The sequence below is a fragment of the Rhinolophus hipposideros genome, assembly GCF_964194185.1.
Source record: "Rhinolophus hipposideros genome assembly, chromosome: 17".
Lineage (NCBI taxonomy): Eukaryota > Metazoa > Chordata > Mammalia > Chiroptera > Rhinolophidae > Rhinolophus > Rhinolophus hipposideros.
This window is the reverse complement of record NC_138063.1, coordinates 14,627,398-14,643,379: the sequence shown is the minus strand read 5'-3', so window position 1 is coordinate 14,643,379 and position 15,982 is coordinate 14,627,398. Positions and strand designations below refer to the sequence as shown.

The 15,982-nt window shown below is 33.5% G+C and overlaps 1 protein-coding gene across 6 annotated transcripts in view; it reads right to left on the bottom strand.

Annotated features, from left to right (window-relative positions):
- Positions 1 to 3,956: 3,956 nt before the first annotated feature.
- Positions 3,957 to 15,982, bottom strand: part of TXNL1 (thioredoxin like 1) — a 29,776-nt gene continuing 17,750 nt past the window's right edge. The window contains exons 5-11 of one of the 6 annotated variants that reach the window (XR_013995308.1): positions 15,097 to 15,166; positions 12,802 to 12,974; positions 11,346 to 11,450; positions 10,143 to 10,209; positions 7,430 to 7,635; positions 6,685 to 6,727; positions 5,053 to 5,284 (exon numbers count right to left, since the gene is read on the bottom strand). Coding sequence is in view for 2 of the 6 variants with exons in the window: in XM_081079062.1 (XP_080935188.1) it covers positions 6,689 to 6,727; positions 11,346 to 11,450; positions 12,802 to 12,974; positions 15,097 to 15,166 (387 nt within the window). In the remaining 4 variants the exon portion in view is untranslated. Of the gene's footprint in view, positions 5,285 to 6,684; positions 7,636 to 10,142; positions 10,210 to 11,345; positions 11,451 to 12,801; positions 12,975 to 15,096; positions 15,167 to 15,982 lie in introns of all 6 variants that reach the window. The other 5 variants (XR_013995309.1, XR_013995310.1, XM_081079062.1 and 2 more) reach the window with 5 other exon arrangements.

The following is a 15,982-nucleotide window of genomic DNA, read 5'->3' as shown; positions in this document are numbered from 1 at the left end:
TGGGTGGGGGGAGGGGAACTACTGTATTCAAGACCCAGAAGAGCAGGTTTTAACAACTTACATTCAACACAGCCCTACAGAATTATATAAATAAGATAAATATATTAATAAGAAACCTTATTACTAAAGAACCTAACTGACCCATACAGGACTCTGACAGAGGAATCTTCTTAGTGAAATTAGAAACCATTAAGAGAATAAAAGCAGTCATAAAAGAATGTTCTAGAATGACAGATGGAACAAAATTTATAATTACAAACCAAATACAGGAAAAAAAGCAGATTATAATGAGGGACTAAAGCCTTTAATGACAACGTCAAAGCAATGTTTCATATTCTCTTCTCTTATGGAACACTGCCATCAATCTCCATGCCTTGCTAATTGTCCTGTAAAACTGTGTTCAGTGATAGACTAGGAAAGCATCTAAACTTTTTTGCCAGAGGGGTTTCAGAATCATTCTGTATGCGATTCCCTCTTCAACCAAAAGAATATTCATACGGTCACTGATTCTTATCATTAAGGACTACAGAGATTGTTTCCTCAACTTAAGGACAGTTGGATATCCCTACTAAATTCAGATTTCTTCATTTGATTAGTCCCTCTTGAATTCATTTAACACTTTACCAACTCCTGTTTTTCCTTCTACCTTCCTGCTTAATTAAACTCTGCTTTCCAGGCTTCTTTTCTGCTATGTAGTTCCTTAATATTTATTAGTATTCTCTAGTATTTGCACCTTAGTGTCCTTCTCCCCCTTATATTCTCACTACCATGTTTCCCTGAAAATAAGACGGGGTCTTATATTAATTTTTGCTCCAAAAGACACATTAGGGCTTATGTTCACAGGATGTTACCCTGAAAAATCATGGTAGGGCTTATTTTCCGGTTAGGTCTTATTTTCAGGGAAACATGGTAGATGCTATCACTTCATACATCTATTTCAACTTTCATCACCTAAATGACCCCTAGCTCCCCACTTCTAGCGCTAGGCTCTAAAACCACATTCCTGTGAAGCTACCAGACATCTCACCTGAAAGCCCACAAAGCGTTCCAGATACATTGCTCAAGGTAACGTGTCCAAAAACATATTCAACTTCCCCTCCAAACTTGCTTTTTCTAAGAACCAACATTTCTGCATCAAATTGTAAAAGTGAAACACTTGTGAGTCATTGTAGACTCCTCCTATAAAGTGAGGATAGTCTGATCTCTTTCACGTGGCAAGAGGAGCCTGTTATGGTTTCTACTTGCTCTTCCCGCTTCGTCTCCTCCCTCATCCCTCCAAGAAAATTTCTTTCTCATTCTGTGTACACACCATGCACTTTTCCTTTACTTCTGCTAAATTCTCTTCTTTACCATTCTAAACTGCAAAATCTCCTCTTGGAACCCGAAATTTTGTTCATTACTGTGTTTATGGATAGAAATCAAAGTAACTTTGGTACTAAAGACAAATCCTTGCACTACTGCTTGTAAGCTAGTAGAGCCAGTAAGACGATGAATAATTACAAAGCAGTTTGCTAAGTACCAGGATGAAATGACCACAGGGTGCTAAGGCAACAGAGAAAGCATACACAATTGTGTATTACCTCTATCGGTTTTGATGGACTGAGCCTTGAAGGTAGTTAGGAATTTATCAGGTGGACAAGATTGGTCAGAGGAAGGCATTAGGTATCAGGGTACCTTCTGGTAACCGCTAGTACAGTGCAGCACACAGGGAAATGTGGGGGTGGGAGAAGGCTGGAGAAAGAGGGATTATGAAAACCTAGAAAAGGTAAGATAACTAGCAGCCTTGGAACATTATAGAGCCCAGGTCAGAGGCAAAGAGGCAATTAGGAGGCCACTCATTAAGCCTCGCAACAAAGGATGGCCGAAAAAGCAGTGGCAGTGAGATGGGACAGCAGGGTCACACTTGTTCCAGATAGTTACGTAATCTTCCTAACAAGCCCAAAAGATAATGTTCCTAAGCAACTCAAGCTTCTAAGGATATTACTTGCTCAAGATGACACAGCTTACAAAGAGGAGGAGCAGAGATTAAAACTTCAAAGACCCTGCTCCTAAGGAGCATAATGTGCCAATATCTCAAACACATGTCCAAGTAGAAATCAACAAAATCATGTTTTCACAACTAATTCTGGCCAGTTCAACTTACCAGAATTGCTAAATAAATGTCTTCTCATAGAGAAGTATAGCAATTGTAGAGGAAGAAATACTCTAGCAGGTTTAGGGTTACAATTCTTAAGATTTTAATACTATTCCAAGCTGTGTACAGTTTTAGTTGCATATCCAAATTCTAACATTACAGGTATAATTTACACCTCATTAATAATTTTGTATAAGCCACAAAGTTTAAATGTAACCTTATTAGCCTATAAAATCTCTACCCTGCTCACTTATTCTTATTTTTGCTGGGCATATAAAAAGTATTGATCTAAAAATAAAACCTGCTGTGAAAATATGCTTCTTTATTAATATTCTTCCTTAAACAGTAGAGGTTTAACTGGGGAATAAAATAGTCGATATCTTAAAATTCATTTACCTAACATGCTATATGTATAAAACATACATGTGTTTGGAAAATTTTGTAAAATGCAGAGTATCTCTCCTAATGAAGTATTAAAGCTAAGTGAACACAAATATTCGTCCAAAGTTTTCCTTTAGCATGTGAACAAATTGATTTCTTATTCTAAGTTACTTTTAAGAAGAAATTAGTTAGAAATGACCAATTTTAGAAGTGATATATCTATGCAAAACTTAATGTACCAAACTGAACTATATAAATACAAGCAATGTCAGTAAGCCCTAAATTTCTTTAAAGCTTACAAAGGAGAGGGTTTAAGATGACTAATTTACTCAACTGCAATGCTTTATTCTTATTACAATATTAAAGATTTATTTTATACATTAAGAGGAACATGGGAAGACCTGAACTATTTTAGGTAATTCCCCCCATATCAAATGTATTAATGGCAGCCATATATAAAATGCTGGTGTACAGTAACAGCATACCTGTAAATGCTGCAAATATGTATATGTATATACACACACACACACACACACACACATACACACACATCCTCAAGCCTTGAGACAAAGATGGCAGGCATATTTCAAGTCACATGTCAACTCCAATATTAAATGGCTACCTCAAACACGACAGTGATACTGGGGGACAATTGGGGCACCTGGATCATGAATGCCTGCTGTGGGTCTGTGTGCTCCTCTTTACCTCTTTATGCTGGCAAAGGCTATACTGAAATACTTTTGTTTCTATTATGGACAAGGCATTTCATTGTTGTTTCATATCAGATAATGCTCCCTGATGTGAAATACAACAAAATATGCAAAATCAAGAGGAAAAGTTTTGTGAGGTATTTTTTCCCATGTCTGACAAAACAATGAACCTAACATTAGTTTTCTAGAAAACATTATGCAATGGATGGCTTCAGTTAAAATAACTAGGGTTACATTTTTCAAATGTTCTTCTGATTCATCTGGAAAATTCAGTGTTATTTATGCTCTGTGTCTGTGTCTGTGTGTGTATACACACACAATTTTAGGAGAAAACATCAGCATTTCAGCTTATTAATTTAAATAATGTCAACTATGCATGTTTATTTGTAAAACTTCCCAAAGTGAAACATGTTACAGTTACCTATAAACATTCATTTTTCACTATTTACAATTTGAATAATTATGGAATGTTTGTATAATGCAACCAATTGGGTTATAGAAAAGTCACATCAACAATATAAATCTGGTGCCCAATCCTTTACAAATATGTAATTACTTTCACTGGGTTTTCAAATTGTCAAGTATAAATAAGATGAGGTCAGCAGTACTTCAGATGAGGCACTTTAACATTTACTCAAAAAGATTAAGTGCACAAAGCCTAAAACAAAACTCTTGATATTAATCTTATCCTTAATTTCAGACGTGATTAATCTGAGATGGTCTACATTAAGGAGTGTTACAAACTTTTATTCCTTTCCCTTCTGCCTTCACTTGACCCAAGGCAACATAAAAATGAAATACATAAGATATATAGACATCACCACAAACCAGTTAATGTACTTACATACAAAAGAATTAAACATTATCTAATGACACTGGGATTTCAGAAAGTGATTATTTGAACACAAAAACTTCTGCATAATTTTTTTCATAAACCTGTATAAACACATTGGTCTCCCAAAGGCAAAAATGGTATCTCAACCATATTCCTAGACAAAAATGCCCTCAAACATACTATTGAATTAACTGAATCAAAATTAATATTCTTATGCATTCTTTTCAAACACTGAATTTTTAAAACTTAGAGAAATTAAAAATATTAAATTCTAAAAATAGAGAAATTAAAAAAAATTAGACTTACCAATACTTTATACAGTTTTAAGATTAAAAAATAAGGAACAGATGTTTTGTTTTGCCAGCCTTTTGTGAAAAACCTTTTAAAAACACACATTTGGCCAATTCGTTTTCAACCTTAAATCAAGTTCTCTGAATATTTACACTGCATCTTTTGGTACTTAAAATAAATACTTGATTAAAAGATACAAATTTGTTGCTTCATGAATTCTTAGTTCTATATTTTCCCCTACTGTCGGATTTCAACACACTTCTATTAGTAAAGACAATGGCTAGCTCAATTTTTTAAAGTTTATCCAGAAAGGATTAAAATATGTGGTCCCATTAATTAACAGTTTTAGGTGAGAACAGTTAGATTTCATTAGACTTGTTTTCATTTCTGGTAGTTTTAATTTGAATGATTTCTATAGCCCAGGTACCCAAATGTTGTTTAAAAAACATGAGTTAGTACTCATTTGAACACGGTTAGCTGTTCCAAGTCTATTTATCAAAATCACTTGTTCTGTGTGTGTGTAGCAACACATGAGGGCACATGTACTTCTTAATTCCCTAAAACAGTTTTGCTCCTCTAAAGAGAGAAACTTGGCTTTCACTCAATATGCTACCAGACACTGAAGTCTCTTTTAAAATCAGAAGTTGGCCAATTTTCAAATAAATGGAAAGAGAAAATACTTCTTTAGAATGACAAAAATTAAGCTTGGCAAAGTAGTGACTTTTATTTACAATTGCATGTATCAAGATTACAATAGAAACACTAGTGATATCATCTGAACAAAAGCAATGATTTATTGGTAATGGCAATGAATGGAATATTGACAGTCTCTGGCGAGAATCAAGCAATTATCCAGGAGCTGTAGATCTGATTGCAATACGGTCTTCCAGTGTCTTTTGTACCTTAGTGGCTTTCTCCTTTTTTGCCAACTACCTAGAAAAACAAAAATAACTTTATACGTGCATCTTATTGATTTAGAAATACGGTTATTTTCAAAAGAATATTATTAATTTAAAACCTGGTATTAATTTTTATCCCTGCCTTTTTGTTGGCATGCAGTGTATTTTCACTGTTGAACCAAACTGTGACCCTTCCCTTCAGCCTCAAGGAATTAAAAAGAACACACATGCAGGGTGTTTTTGGTTCCCACACTGTTTTAAGAAAAGTAATACAATTTTTCAAAACAAGGTTCACAGTTTAGAGAAGTTAATAAAAAGATGATGTTATATGAATGAAATGTATTTGGCATATTATTTTTAGGCAATTAGAAATCAAATGTCAATCACAAATAATCTCGAATTAAGAGAGTATGTTAAATTTATGTCTTCATGTCCAAGATAACAGGTTTCTAGACTTTTCTCTCAATATATAGATATGGAATGAAAACAGATTAAAAGGACTAATTTTGCCCAATTTCTATTTTTAAAAAACCCTGGTTGCTACAAATGTACTATTAAAAATGTAAAGAATAAATCTTGTGTCTGTCAATTATAAAAAATTCTCTATTATTGGGTTTTTAAAATGTGGCAGCTATAAATGCTGTAAATGTAGCAGCACAAAAATGTAAAGAATAAACGTGGTTTCTTCTAACAGTTCTAGAAAACAAATCCTTTGTAGGAAGGTTCAAAACTATGTTCTAAGTGAATAATTTACTTCAAACCTAAAGTTTATCATTAAATAATGTATTCTCATAGCAGAGATGCTTCTAAAGAAATTAACGCACAAGTTACTGAATATATATTTCTTTACAGAAATATTTATATGTACATTTGTAAATGTAAATTTCGTATTTTAAATTGATTCTGTTCCAAATGGTAATGTTTGAATCAAGCAAAACTCATAAAAGTCTTCAGCATATTTCTGGTCTAAAATAAAACATGGATGGGTCAAAGTCATTCATGAGAGAAGATTATAAAATCCTCTGCACTGAATTCTCACTCACATGATGCTAGAACTGCTGTTTTCCCCACCTCAAGTAAAACCACTTTTATTATTTGAAAAGAACTCCTCTCTGATCCAAGGAAACCATGTGTTAGAAAGCCCCAAAACCCAGAAAGATACTAAAAAGACAGTTTCAGAAAAAGTATGTGGATGAGAGTAAGAAATTCAGGTTCTATGAGCCAAAAGCTTTCTTAAAAAAGAAAGGGAGATGGAACTATGTGTATCATAAATGAATTTAAGCAGATGAACACTGAAAGCATTACTAATCATTGTATCACTTGGGAACACACCAAAACACAGAGCTATTAGACTAAGCAAAAGAAAACATAACCAATTAATATAAAAAATTAAAATTTTAGCAGATGTGATACAGAAGACACAAATCTGCATACTGTTTCACAGGTTGATAGCTCTCAACTTGCCAGTATGTATTCTCTGTAAAAAAGAAGAAATTTAGCACTCCAATATGGATTTTCTCACCCCAAACATAAAGTTCTTTTATTCATTTTGAAATCTTTATATTAATACCTCAGACAAACAAAAATCTGGGTACAGCAAAATTAGGTGTCAAAAATATTTATTCAGTAAAGAGTCAGTCCATTGATCTTCTATATTAATATTTTAAACCAGCCTAACATTCAGTCCATAAATCTTTCAACTGGCCTTGAACTCACTTGGGTAGGCAAAGCAGAGGACGTACCCACAATACATCAGCAATGACTTCTGGGCTACAGTTCCAATTAGAAAAGAAACCCACATCTCTCAACTACAACCTAATTGATATATTGCACTAGTCCTAGTATAAAAGAACTTGATGAAACTGTTCACGTTTGATTTCCAAAATGATTCTATAATTCCTAAAAAATAAAATCTAAACTTCATTTTGGATTAAAACATTATCTAACAACTAGTTAAATCTGAAACCATTTAACAATGTACATTTTATTGCAATATTATTTTTCAAAATGTAGTACAATACTAAATATGAAACGGGGGGGAAAAAAGTCAGGAGCAATACAGTATGGCAATGAAATTAAGGCACCTGGTTGCAAGCCCCAAACAAAAAACAAAACAAAATGAAAGCCAATGGAGAAACATGACTAGATGAGACTGGAAGAAAGAAACGGTTGAGGAAACCTAGGTAACAGTAAGTCTGGTCCAGACGACGGAAGCTGTAGAGCTCTTGCACCAACAGTGATGAGAACATGGGAAAGGTGAGAGCGGACAGGTGCAAGATGAGCAGAGAAGCAAGGAAGGGAGTAGAGTGAGATAAGGTCAATCTTTATATTACTTCATTTTTAAAAATCTTCTGGTTTTAGTTCATTTGAGTTGGATTAAAAAAGCTGAAAAATAAACAGACAGAAATGTTACAAAAATAGCTGATATGGTAAATGGCCAGTTTAGAAAAGTCTGTTTTTATTACTGTGATAGAAAATCTGCTCTGCTTCTCACATGCACCTCATTCCCTAAGCAGAAGCCCCTTCAATTCTGTTACACTTATATTTTATTACTTTTGTATTAAAATAAAGCAGTCCATATAAAGAACGTATTTTAGTAAAGAAAACATCAACTTCCAATTAAGATGGCAAGCTTTTCATGCTGCAACACAAAGAATCCATTTACAACAAATAGCCTCAGTGTATGTTATAATCTGTGCACAATGTCTGTAAGAGTCAAAGAGACACACGTAGGTGTGTTTAGTCTACCAAATCTTAAAAGTATAGCCTTATAAAGTTGTAATAGCATGCAAGGTGGTCTAAGATTTCTATCCACATCCAAGATTCATTAGTGTTACCTTAGCTTCCATCATCTTAGAGACATAAGGGAAAGTTCAAAGACATTCTGAAAACTAAAATTATCTAGGAACAACTCATTCAACATAAAAATGTAAACTAAAAATGCTAAGCAATTCAATTTTATCATTCATTAAGCCATTTTATATAGCTCTCTTTACCAAACAAAGCGGTATCAAAACTTTATTCTGTGCTGATAAAATACATGCCAAATCTATTTTTAAATTTGAAATTCTAATTCCTATGTGTAATCCCTGTAAAATTCAGCCTCAGTAAAAGGAAGTGCTGCCATACCGGACTTATCCCTGAATGAGTCCTACACTTCCCACTTTCATGCCCAAGTTCCTGTTTTCCGTTCTACCTAGAGTACCCACTGCTATCTTTTCCTCTGTCTACTTCTACTCCCAAAGTTCAGTTCAAGGCCCTCTTCCTCCATAAAATATTCTCATACTTTCCCAACCACTGATGGAGAAAAGGAAATATCACTGGGCTGGGAAGGCATGAGAATACTCCGTGGAGGAAGAGGGCCTTGAACTAAGCTTTGATTAATTTTGATTCACTTTCCAAATGTTTGTGCATTATCTTTCAGGAACATAAACTCGCTACAGCCAGGGATCACGACTGTACCTAGCACAGTACGACAGGGACAACAATGCCACCCCACCTATCTGTCAGCTCCTTCACTAGAAAGCAAACTCTTCATTTTTAATAACCAACTCAATCTATACGAGGCCCAAATCGGCCAATTTCATTTACACATAAACTAATTTTATTGCAATTTTCCTACTCTGAAGTTGTTGAATTAACATAATAAAAAACCCAAAACTGAAATTGGCTTACTTTTGAGGAGTAGCCTACAGGACAATGAATGACACAAGCAGAACAAGTCTCATTCAGAAATTATTAAAAGGAAATATAATGAAATATTTACATTAAGAAAACCATTCGTGCTCGCTTCGGCAGCACATTCAACCAATTTAAAATGCACCAAATATTAAAAGCAAGAGATGAAGAAGTCCAGAACACCAAGGAGTCCATTACAGTATTAAATTATCTTGCAGCAGTTCTCAGTGTGGTCCAGGCTGGGTGTCCTGGAGACACTTTCAGGATGTCTTCAAGCTCAAAACTATTTTCATAATAAAGCTAAATTGTTATTTGCCTTTCTAACTCTCAATGTCTCATAAGTGTATGGCTGAGTTTTTAAAGCTACATAACCTGTGATAGCAAAACTGACTGAATGCAGCAGCACACAGGAGACGAGAGGATTCTATTACTAAGCCAGGTAGTAAAGAATTTGTAAAAGCATAAAACAATGCTTCTCCTTTCACTAAGTTGGTTTTGTTTTGGAAAATACACACTTTAATTTTAAAATATTATTTGTGTTAGTGTATAGTAAGTTTGTTATTTGTAAATAAATATTTTTTATATTTCTTGTAAGTATAGTTCACAGAAACAGAAAGTCTTTTTGATCCGCAATAATGTTTAATATTATTTGGTCCTGAGACCAAAAAGTTTGAGAACTATTGCTCTATAGTAATTTTAAATAAGGTAATAAGAAAGTATTTAGTTAATTGAACACATAGCCAAATTATAAAGCAAGTATGAACACTCTCAAGCAACAACAGCCTAACACCTTTGCTATCCTAACTACAGTCCAAACCAGGTAAGATCGGTAGTCAAAAAAGAGAAAAACCAGTCAAGAAGAGGTGGGACGGGGGATGCTAAAAACAGAGATAGAGACAAATGTTTAGATGGACAATTATCAATGCATATTCGAGAAACTGTAAGTAAATGGCAGGCTGGTAAGAAGAGAGACAAGATAAAGTAGTAGCCACTTAGAAAATGGAAGTCAAATAGCATGAGCTAAAATGAGAAGCAGGAAACTAGAGTTGAATTAACGGTATGAGAAAATAATAAGTCTTACGAATAGTAATAGATCTTAGGAAGGCATTAACTTAAAAACAAAATTTGCAAGGCAGTTAAAGCCAAATGCAACGGCATTTAATTCAAACAGGCAAAGTAACAAAGCAGGCAGCCAAAATGTCTTTGTTGCTCACACATTTTCCCAGTACAGCATATTTCACATCATACAAATGTAGATGTTTAATCTCTGCTTCTTCTGACCTGTCATTATACATATGTCAAACATTTAACATGACAGATCTAAGTACATGATTGTTCCTACAGCTCCCAAAAGTTAATTATGCTGTGAAACAGGAAGATGATAGTTGAAAAACGACTAGTTAAAATATCTACTGTCATCAATTTTGTAAAAAACAGCATGTAAGTTCATCCACTGTTATGAAAATTTATGAGTTTTTCTGTAATTGAATTAAAATTAGATCTGTGGATACCATCAAAAATAGAAGTTTTCAGGATGTTCTACAGCTCCATCTCCCCAAACAGGGGTCAGGCTGGGTCAGCCTCTTCCTCCAGGCCCGGGCAGCGTAGGGAAATTCTTCTGCTCCCACAATCATCTCAAGTTCTAGACTGCCTGCCAGAGCAGCCGTCAGGAACATGGTGATAATTGAGTCTCCCGTGCTGCTGCATATTTAATCTGTGGACAGCACTCGAGTGCTGTTCTGATAAAGCTCTTGGTGGCAATTCTATGATCTGTGGTTATATACTTTAAGTGTCACCCTAAGGAACTGCTACCAATTAGAAGTAATTCCATGAATATACCAAATTTTCTCATTCCTAAAACGTCCCATGTTCTTTATAAATTCTTGGCAAACCTCAGGATTGTGTCCTCAAAATAAATAAGCAGAAAGATAAATAAATATCTGCCTGTTCACTGCAAATTTATTTGCTGAAATGTGTTCTTCCAGCACACAGATATAGTTTCAAAGTTAGCATCTCAGTGTAACAAAGCCAAGTCCATTCTTTAAATTAAAATTATTCAAGTCATTTTAAATATTTTCATCAGAAACTATGAAAGTCCAAATCTTAATAAAGTTCTTAAAAACTTACTAAAAACAAAGATTTACCTTACTTTGATTTTTCTCTTACTCCTACTTTCTGTAACCAATCATTTTCACCCACTTAATTAGATGGGGTGTCATTCATTAAGACACTATATCAGTAGGGTTTATTTTTATTAGAGATTTCTTTTAGTTTGATATCTAAAAATGTGATTAACAGAATGTACTGTTCTAGTTTAACCTTGTAAAATTTCATGACATTAAGACTTTGATCTTTATGAAACTATTTCTTTAAAATTACATTATTACTTCCCCCAAATATCATTTAAACAAACTTACTCGTTTGAAGTCATTCATATTTGTTGCCTGGACTGGAGTACCAATAAAAGTAAAATATGAAATTCTTGTTGTTTCTTCTTCACCTTGATTGGACTGAACAAATATCTACAAAAAAATAATTTTATAGTAATGATTACAATCCTTTTTTTCATAAAAATGCTTTAAGTTTAATTATTTCCTTAGATTACTAACAAAAATACCTTCTATTCTTTGTAAGGATTAATCCACACTACATTTAGACCAGCCTTTCTACAGGACTACTAATTCCACTGTTTGCCCTGCTATTCTCATCTTCTCCAGGGATGTCATGGCAAGACACCCACATATCCAAGTTCCTGATAATTTAGTACGATGGTGTGGAGGGGTCATAATTAAATTCTTTACAGAGAATGTTGAAAGAGTATGAAATACTTGATTACAGTGGGTAGACTGCTGTTAAAATTTTATAAAAATTATAGTGTTTAACTGAGGAAAATCTCTACACTTATATTCTTTCTAATATCCATTCGTTCTATTTCCTAGAACACTAAAAGAAAAAGTATTGGTAACCAGCTCCTAAAAATATACTATGCCCTGCCTATTTTAAGCTTGATTGTTTATGCTATTTAAAAACTCCCCTTAGCATGTTAGGAAACAGAAGCTTTACTCTTAAGTCTTTGTTCAGTATATTGGATTTATTTTTTAATTCGTTCCATATTTTAAAACACAATACTCTGGATGCTATCTACTTAAGAATATTGTCTCTTTTGATCTGGATAACATACTTCTTTCATTCTCAGATGGCATTTATCTGTCAGTTTTTGTTGTGTGTATAGGCAACTATAGATTCATCTCAAACTGAACTGATCAACTAAAAACTCCAAGTCTATAATTAGTAGACTATTAAACCTGCTCTCCATTTATTTATTTGTAATGCTCTTTGAATCTAAACACACCAGTTTATATTTACTGCTTTTAAAATTCATCCACTTACTTTGATTAGACTTTCTGATCGGCTAGCATTGCTGGGTTGCAATACTTAAATTCACAAAATCAATTAATAACTGCTAAGAAGCAACTGATTTGTTTTTACTGAGATCATAACCACTACATTAAAAACTCTATATTCTAGAAAAGTCCAGTGAATCTTACAAAGGTATCATTCATTACCAGATATGAATAATAAAGCACAAATATCTTCAGTTTAAGTAAAAATGTTCTAGAATAAACTTTTAACAACAGTTGCCAACTAGATATATAGATTTAGACATAGATAAGATAAACTGACAAATCCACAGATTTTTAAAAATCAACCTTTCCGTCTTCCCTTTAGGGCACATAAATTTAAAAAAAAGATTTAATTAGCTCATTATATATTTTTACTCATTTCAAACCAAGTGGACAAATAATTACTTCACATGGAATCACTGAAGATAGGCATAAATTGTCACCAGAAACCATTAAATAAATTACTTACAGTTACACTGTTAACATTCTGAAACTTAACATAACGAAGTGGGACGATGCCATCTTCTTTAATATCATCCTCTGTTAGTTCCAGAGCTTGGGTTGGTTCACTTCTTTCTGCTTCTTCAAAATCCATAGATCGGGGTAGATTGATAAAAATTTTTACGTATTTAGGACCCTGACCTATAAAACGGTAGAATGAAATATGTAACATTTTCTTCCCTTTATCATTATATCCACACTGTACAGACACAAATACACATATATACATATACATACATACATATATATATCTTTAGGAATTCTAAGAAAGACTGAATATTTTCACAGCCATTCTCTTCAACCCTACCTCCAAAGACATTTACTGGTATACTCTTAGCCTGCTAGCACCATATTCTAGGAATGCTAGATTAAAACACATACATACATATGCACACACATATACACAGACAAAGTTCTTGCCCTCAACTACAAAAGACATACTATGACAAATGTAATACTACTAGCAGGGCAGTATTGGGAAGGTAGCAATGGAGTCGGACAGTATATGCAGGTTCACATGTTTCATAATGAAGTAACATTTGAGCTGGGTCTTGCAGTTGCCAAACAACTGGTACTTTTTTTTTTTGAAAGAAAGCATTATCAGTGACACCATTCAGCCAAAAGGCAATTAATTATACAAACTGCCAAATTTCATCTGAGGAATTAAGATGTACTCAGTGGTAAGATCACATTTATAGAGTGTCTTAATCCCTTTAACTTCAGGGTACAATATAAGATCCATATTTTGTGGCTCATTAAAGAATCTTAAAATATTCCCATCACTTAAATATTCATTTCTACAGCGTTTGCTTTTACAAATACTTTGTATTTTCAGAATAAAGATACAGTTTTATTAATGCAAATTCATTAGAATATGAAAATTTAATTACCATTATATTGTAGTTTACTGAAATGTGGATGATAGAATGCTAGGTAGACCACTTTTGCTCTATATTTTTTAGTAAAAGCAACATTATCTTAACATTTTCCAAAATGTTGGTTTGAGCAAGAATATAAGCATAATCTCATCTATAAACATCCATGTGTATATGGCCACATTAACTGTTAGGTGTAGCTACTTTAATATTGTTTCACATAATATATATTTATATAATTTATATACTTTAATATATATACTTTATATACTTTAATATATAATATATATACTTTAATATATACTTCTGATTTGTATTACTTTTCTGTTAGTTATGGCCTAGGTCCTTTGTAAACTATTCCTTTTTGATGAACTAATGCAATCTGGAATAAAAACTGACACCAAAAAAAAAAAAAAAAAAAAGTACAGAGGGTGCCAAAAAATGTATACACATTTTAAGAAAGGAAAAAACTATTAAAATTGTAATACTCAATGTATACCAATAACAAAAGATGAATGCAAATCACATTTGACTTCTGCAATTACAAGAGGTGCTCAAAGTGGTTACCATCAGCGTCCAGACATTTCTGATTATGACAAACTACTGTTTGAGCAACATTAGAGTGTCCACTTACATACATTTTCTTGGCACCCCCAGTACATGGAAATTTAGAATAACAAACGAGAAGGGAATGCTATCTGATAATCAGGGTGCTGACTGCTTCTCCTAATCAATTTAAAAAAAACAAACCATCTAGTCGCTACTCTCCCGACTTTCCCCCCACTCCAGCCCATCCCCACCCCACACCTAGCCCTCAGCAACAAGAACCCTCAACAGAAACAGAAAAGTGGCAGTGGTGAATATGGAAAATTATTTAATAAAAAAGGGAATGCTAAGCCTGTACAATCATATTTATAGAATATGTACAAAGATGAAACTTAATAGGGCACAAATAGGATGATCTAGAGCCTTAGTTTTATCATCTTATTGCAGATGTTTTAAGATGATAAAACATGTTTTAAGATGATAGTTCTCAGATGATAAAACTAATATTGATGATAAAACTCCTATTACGGAGTTTGAAATAAATAACTCCAAGTTTTGATCCTAAAAAATGGTGCTTCAAAACTAGTTTTAGAGTAATAGCTGGAAGAAAGGGTTCACCTGCTTTCAGATTAAGAGGGAACTTAAATTCTAAAATAGAAAACTTGACAAATAAATCTCTTATTATTTGCCTATTCATTTATATTCTTGCTTTGTTCCAAAAACAATTTCACTTTTTCCCAAAACAAGGAATATTTACCTCTATTTAATAAAAAGTTTTAAATATGTGTTAACAGGTCCACAGAGCAGAAAGTTAGTTTACAGAAAAGCTGCCCGTTACTCACCATTATCTGGCCCTTGAAATTTCATTGAATAAAGCTTAACTGGTTGATTGAATGCCACAGTAATGAGCAGCTGTGAAGAAAATAATAGTTTCATTTTAAAAGGGCTCTTGAACACCTTGAATACACACCACAACAATGAAGTAGAATTAATTCAAAAGCAGAAAAAAATTAATTCAGCTAACAAAACCAATATAACAGGTAAAATCAGTAAGTTGAAAGTAACTTGAGTAGACTGACACTTTAGAAATACAATCATCTATTATTCACATAAGGGAATGACAATGACAAATTTAATGAAATAAAATTGACTAAAATTATGCATAAGAAACTAAGGTCTTGTGACCCATAAACTGGCAAGCAGTCTGCCTTCCAAAAAATCAAAATTCCCAAATTAAAACTTAAGCTGTATATTTTAGCATATAAGCTTAACATTTTCTAGGATGGATTATTTGTCAAACATCTACCATGTCACTGGACAATTATGAGACAATGCACAGGTTGTGTGGAGACTCTAGCTCTCCAATGGACTCTATTTGACCCAAAACTCAAGAGAAAAGGATTCTCATAGCCTTACAGTCACCTCCAAATCTCTATCCTTATTTGACTGAATTTAGAAGGCCAATAAGGAAATTGGGATTAAAACACTGTTGTAGTGCCTATCTGTCAGAAACTGATTTCATTTGCTAATCTTTGCCGGTGAAACTGTGCTTCTCCCCTGGGAGGAAGACTGCAGAGAAGCTGAAGACGATCGTGCTGATACGCATCATCAAAATATATTCAGAGCAACATCTCCAAGAAACACAATGTGAACAATATTCCCAAAGCTACACAGTAAGGTCACTCTGTTAAGAGCATAAAAAACTGGGGCTTAGATTTATGGTTTCAG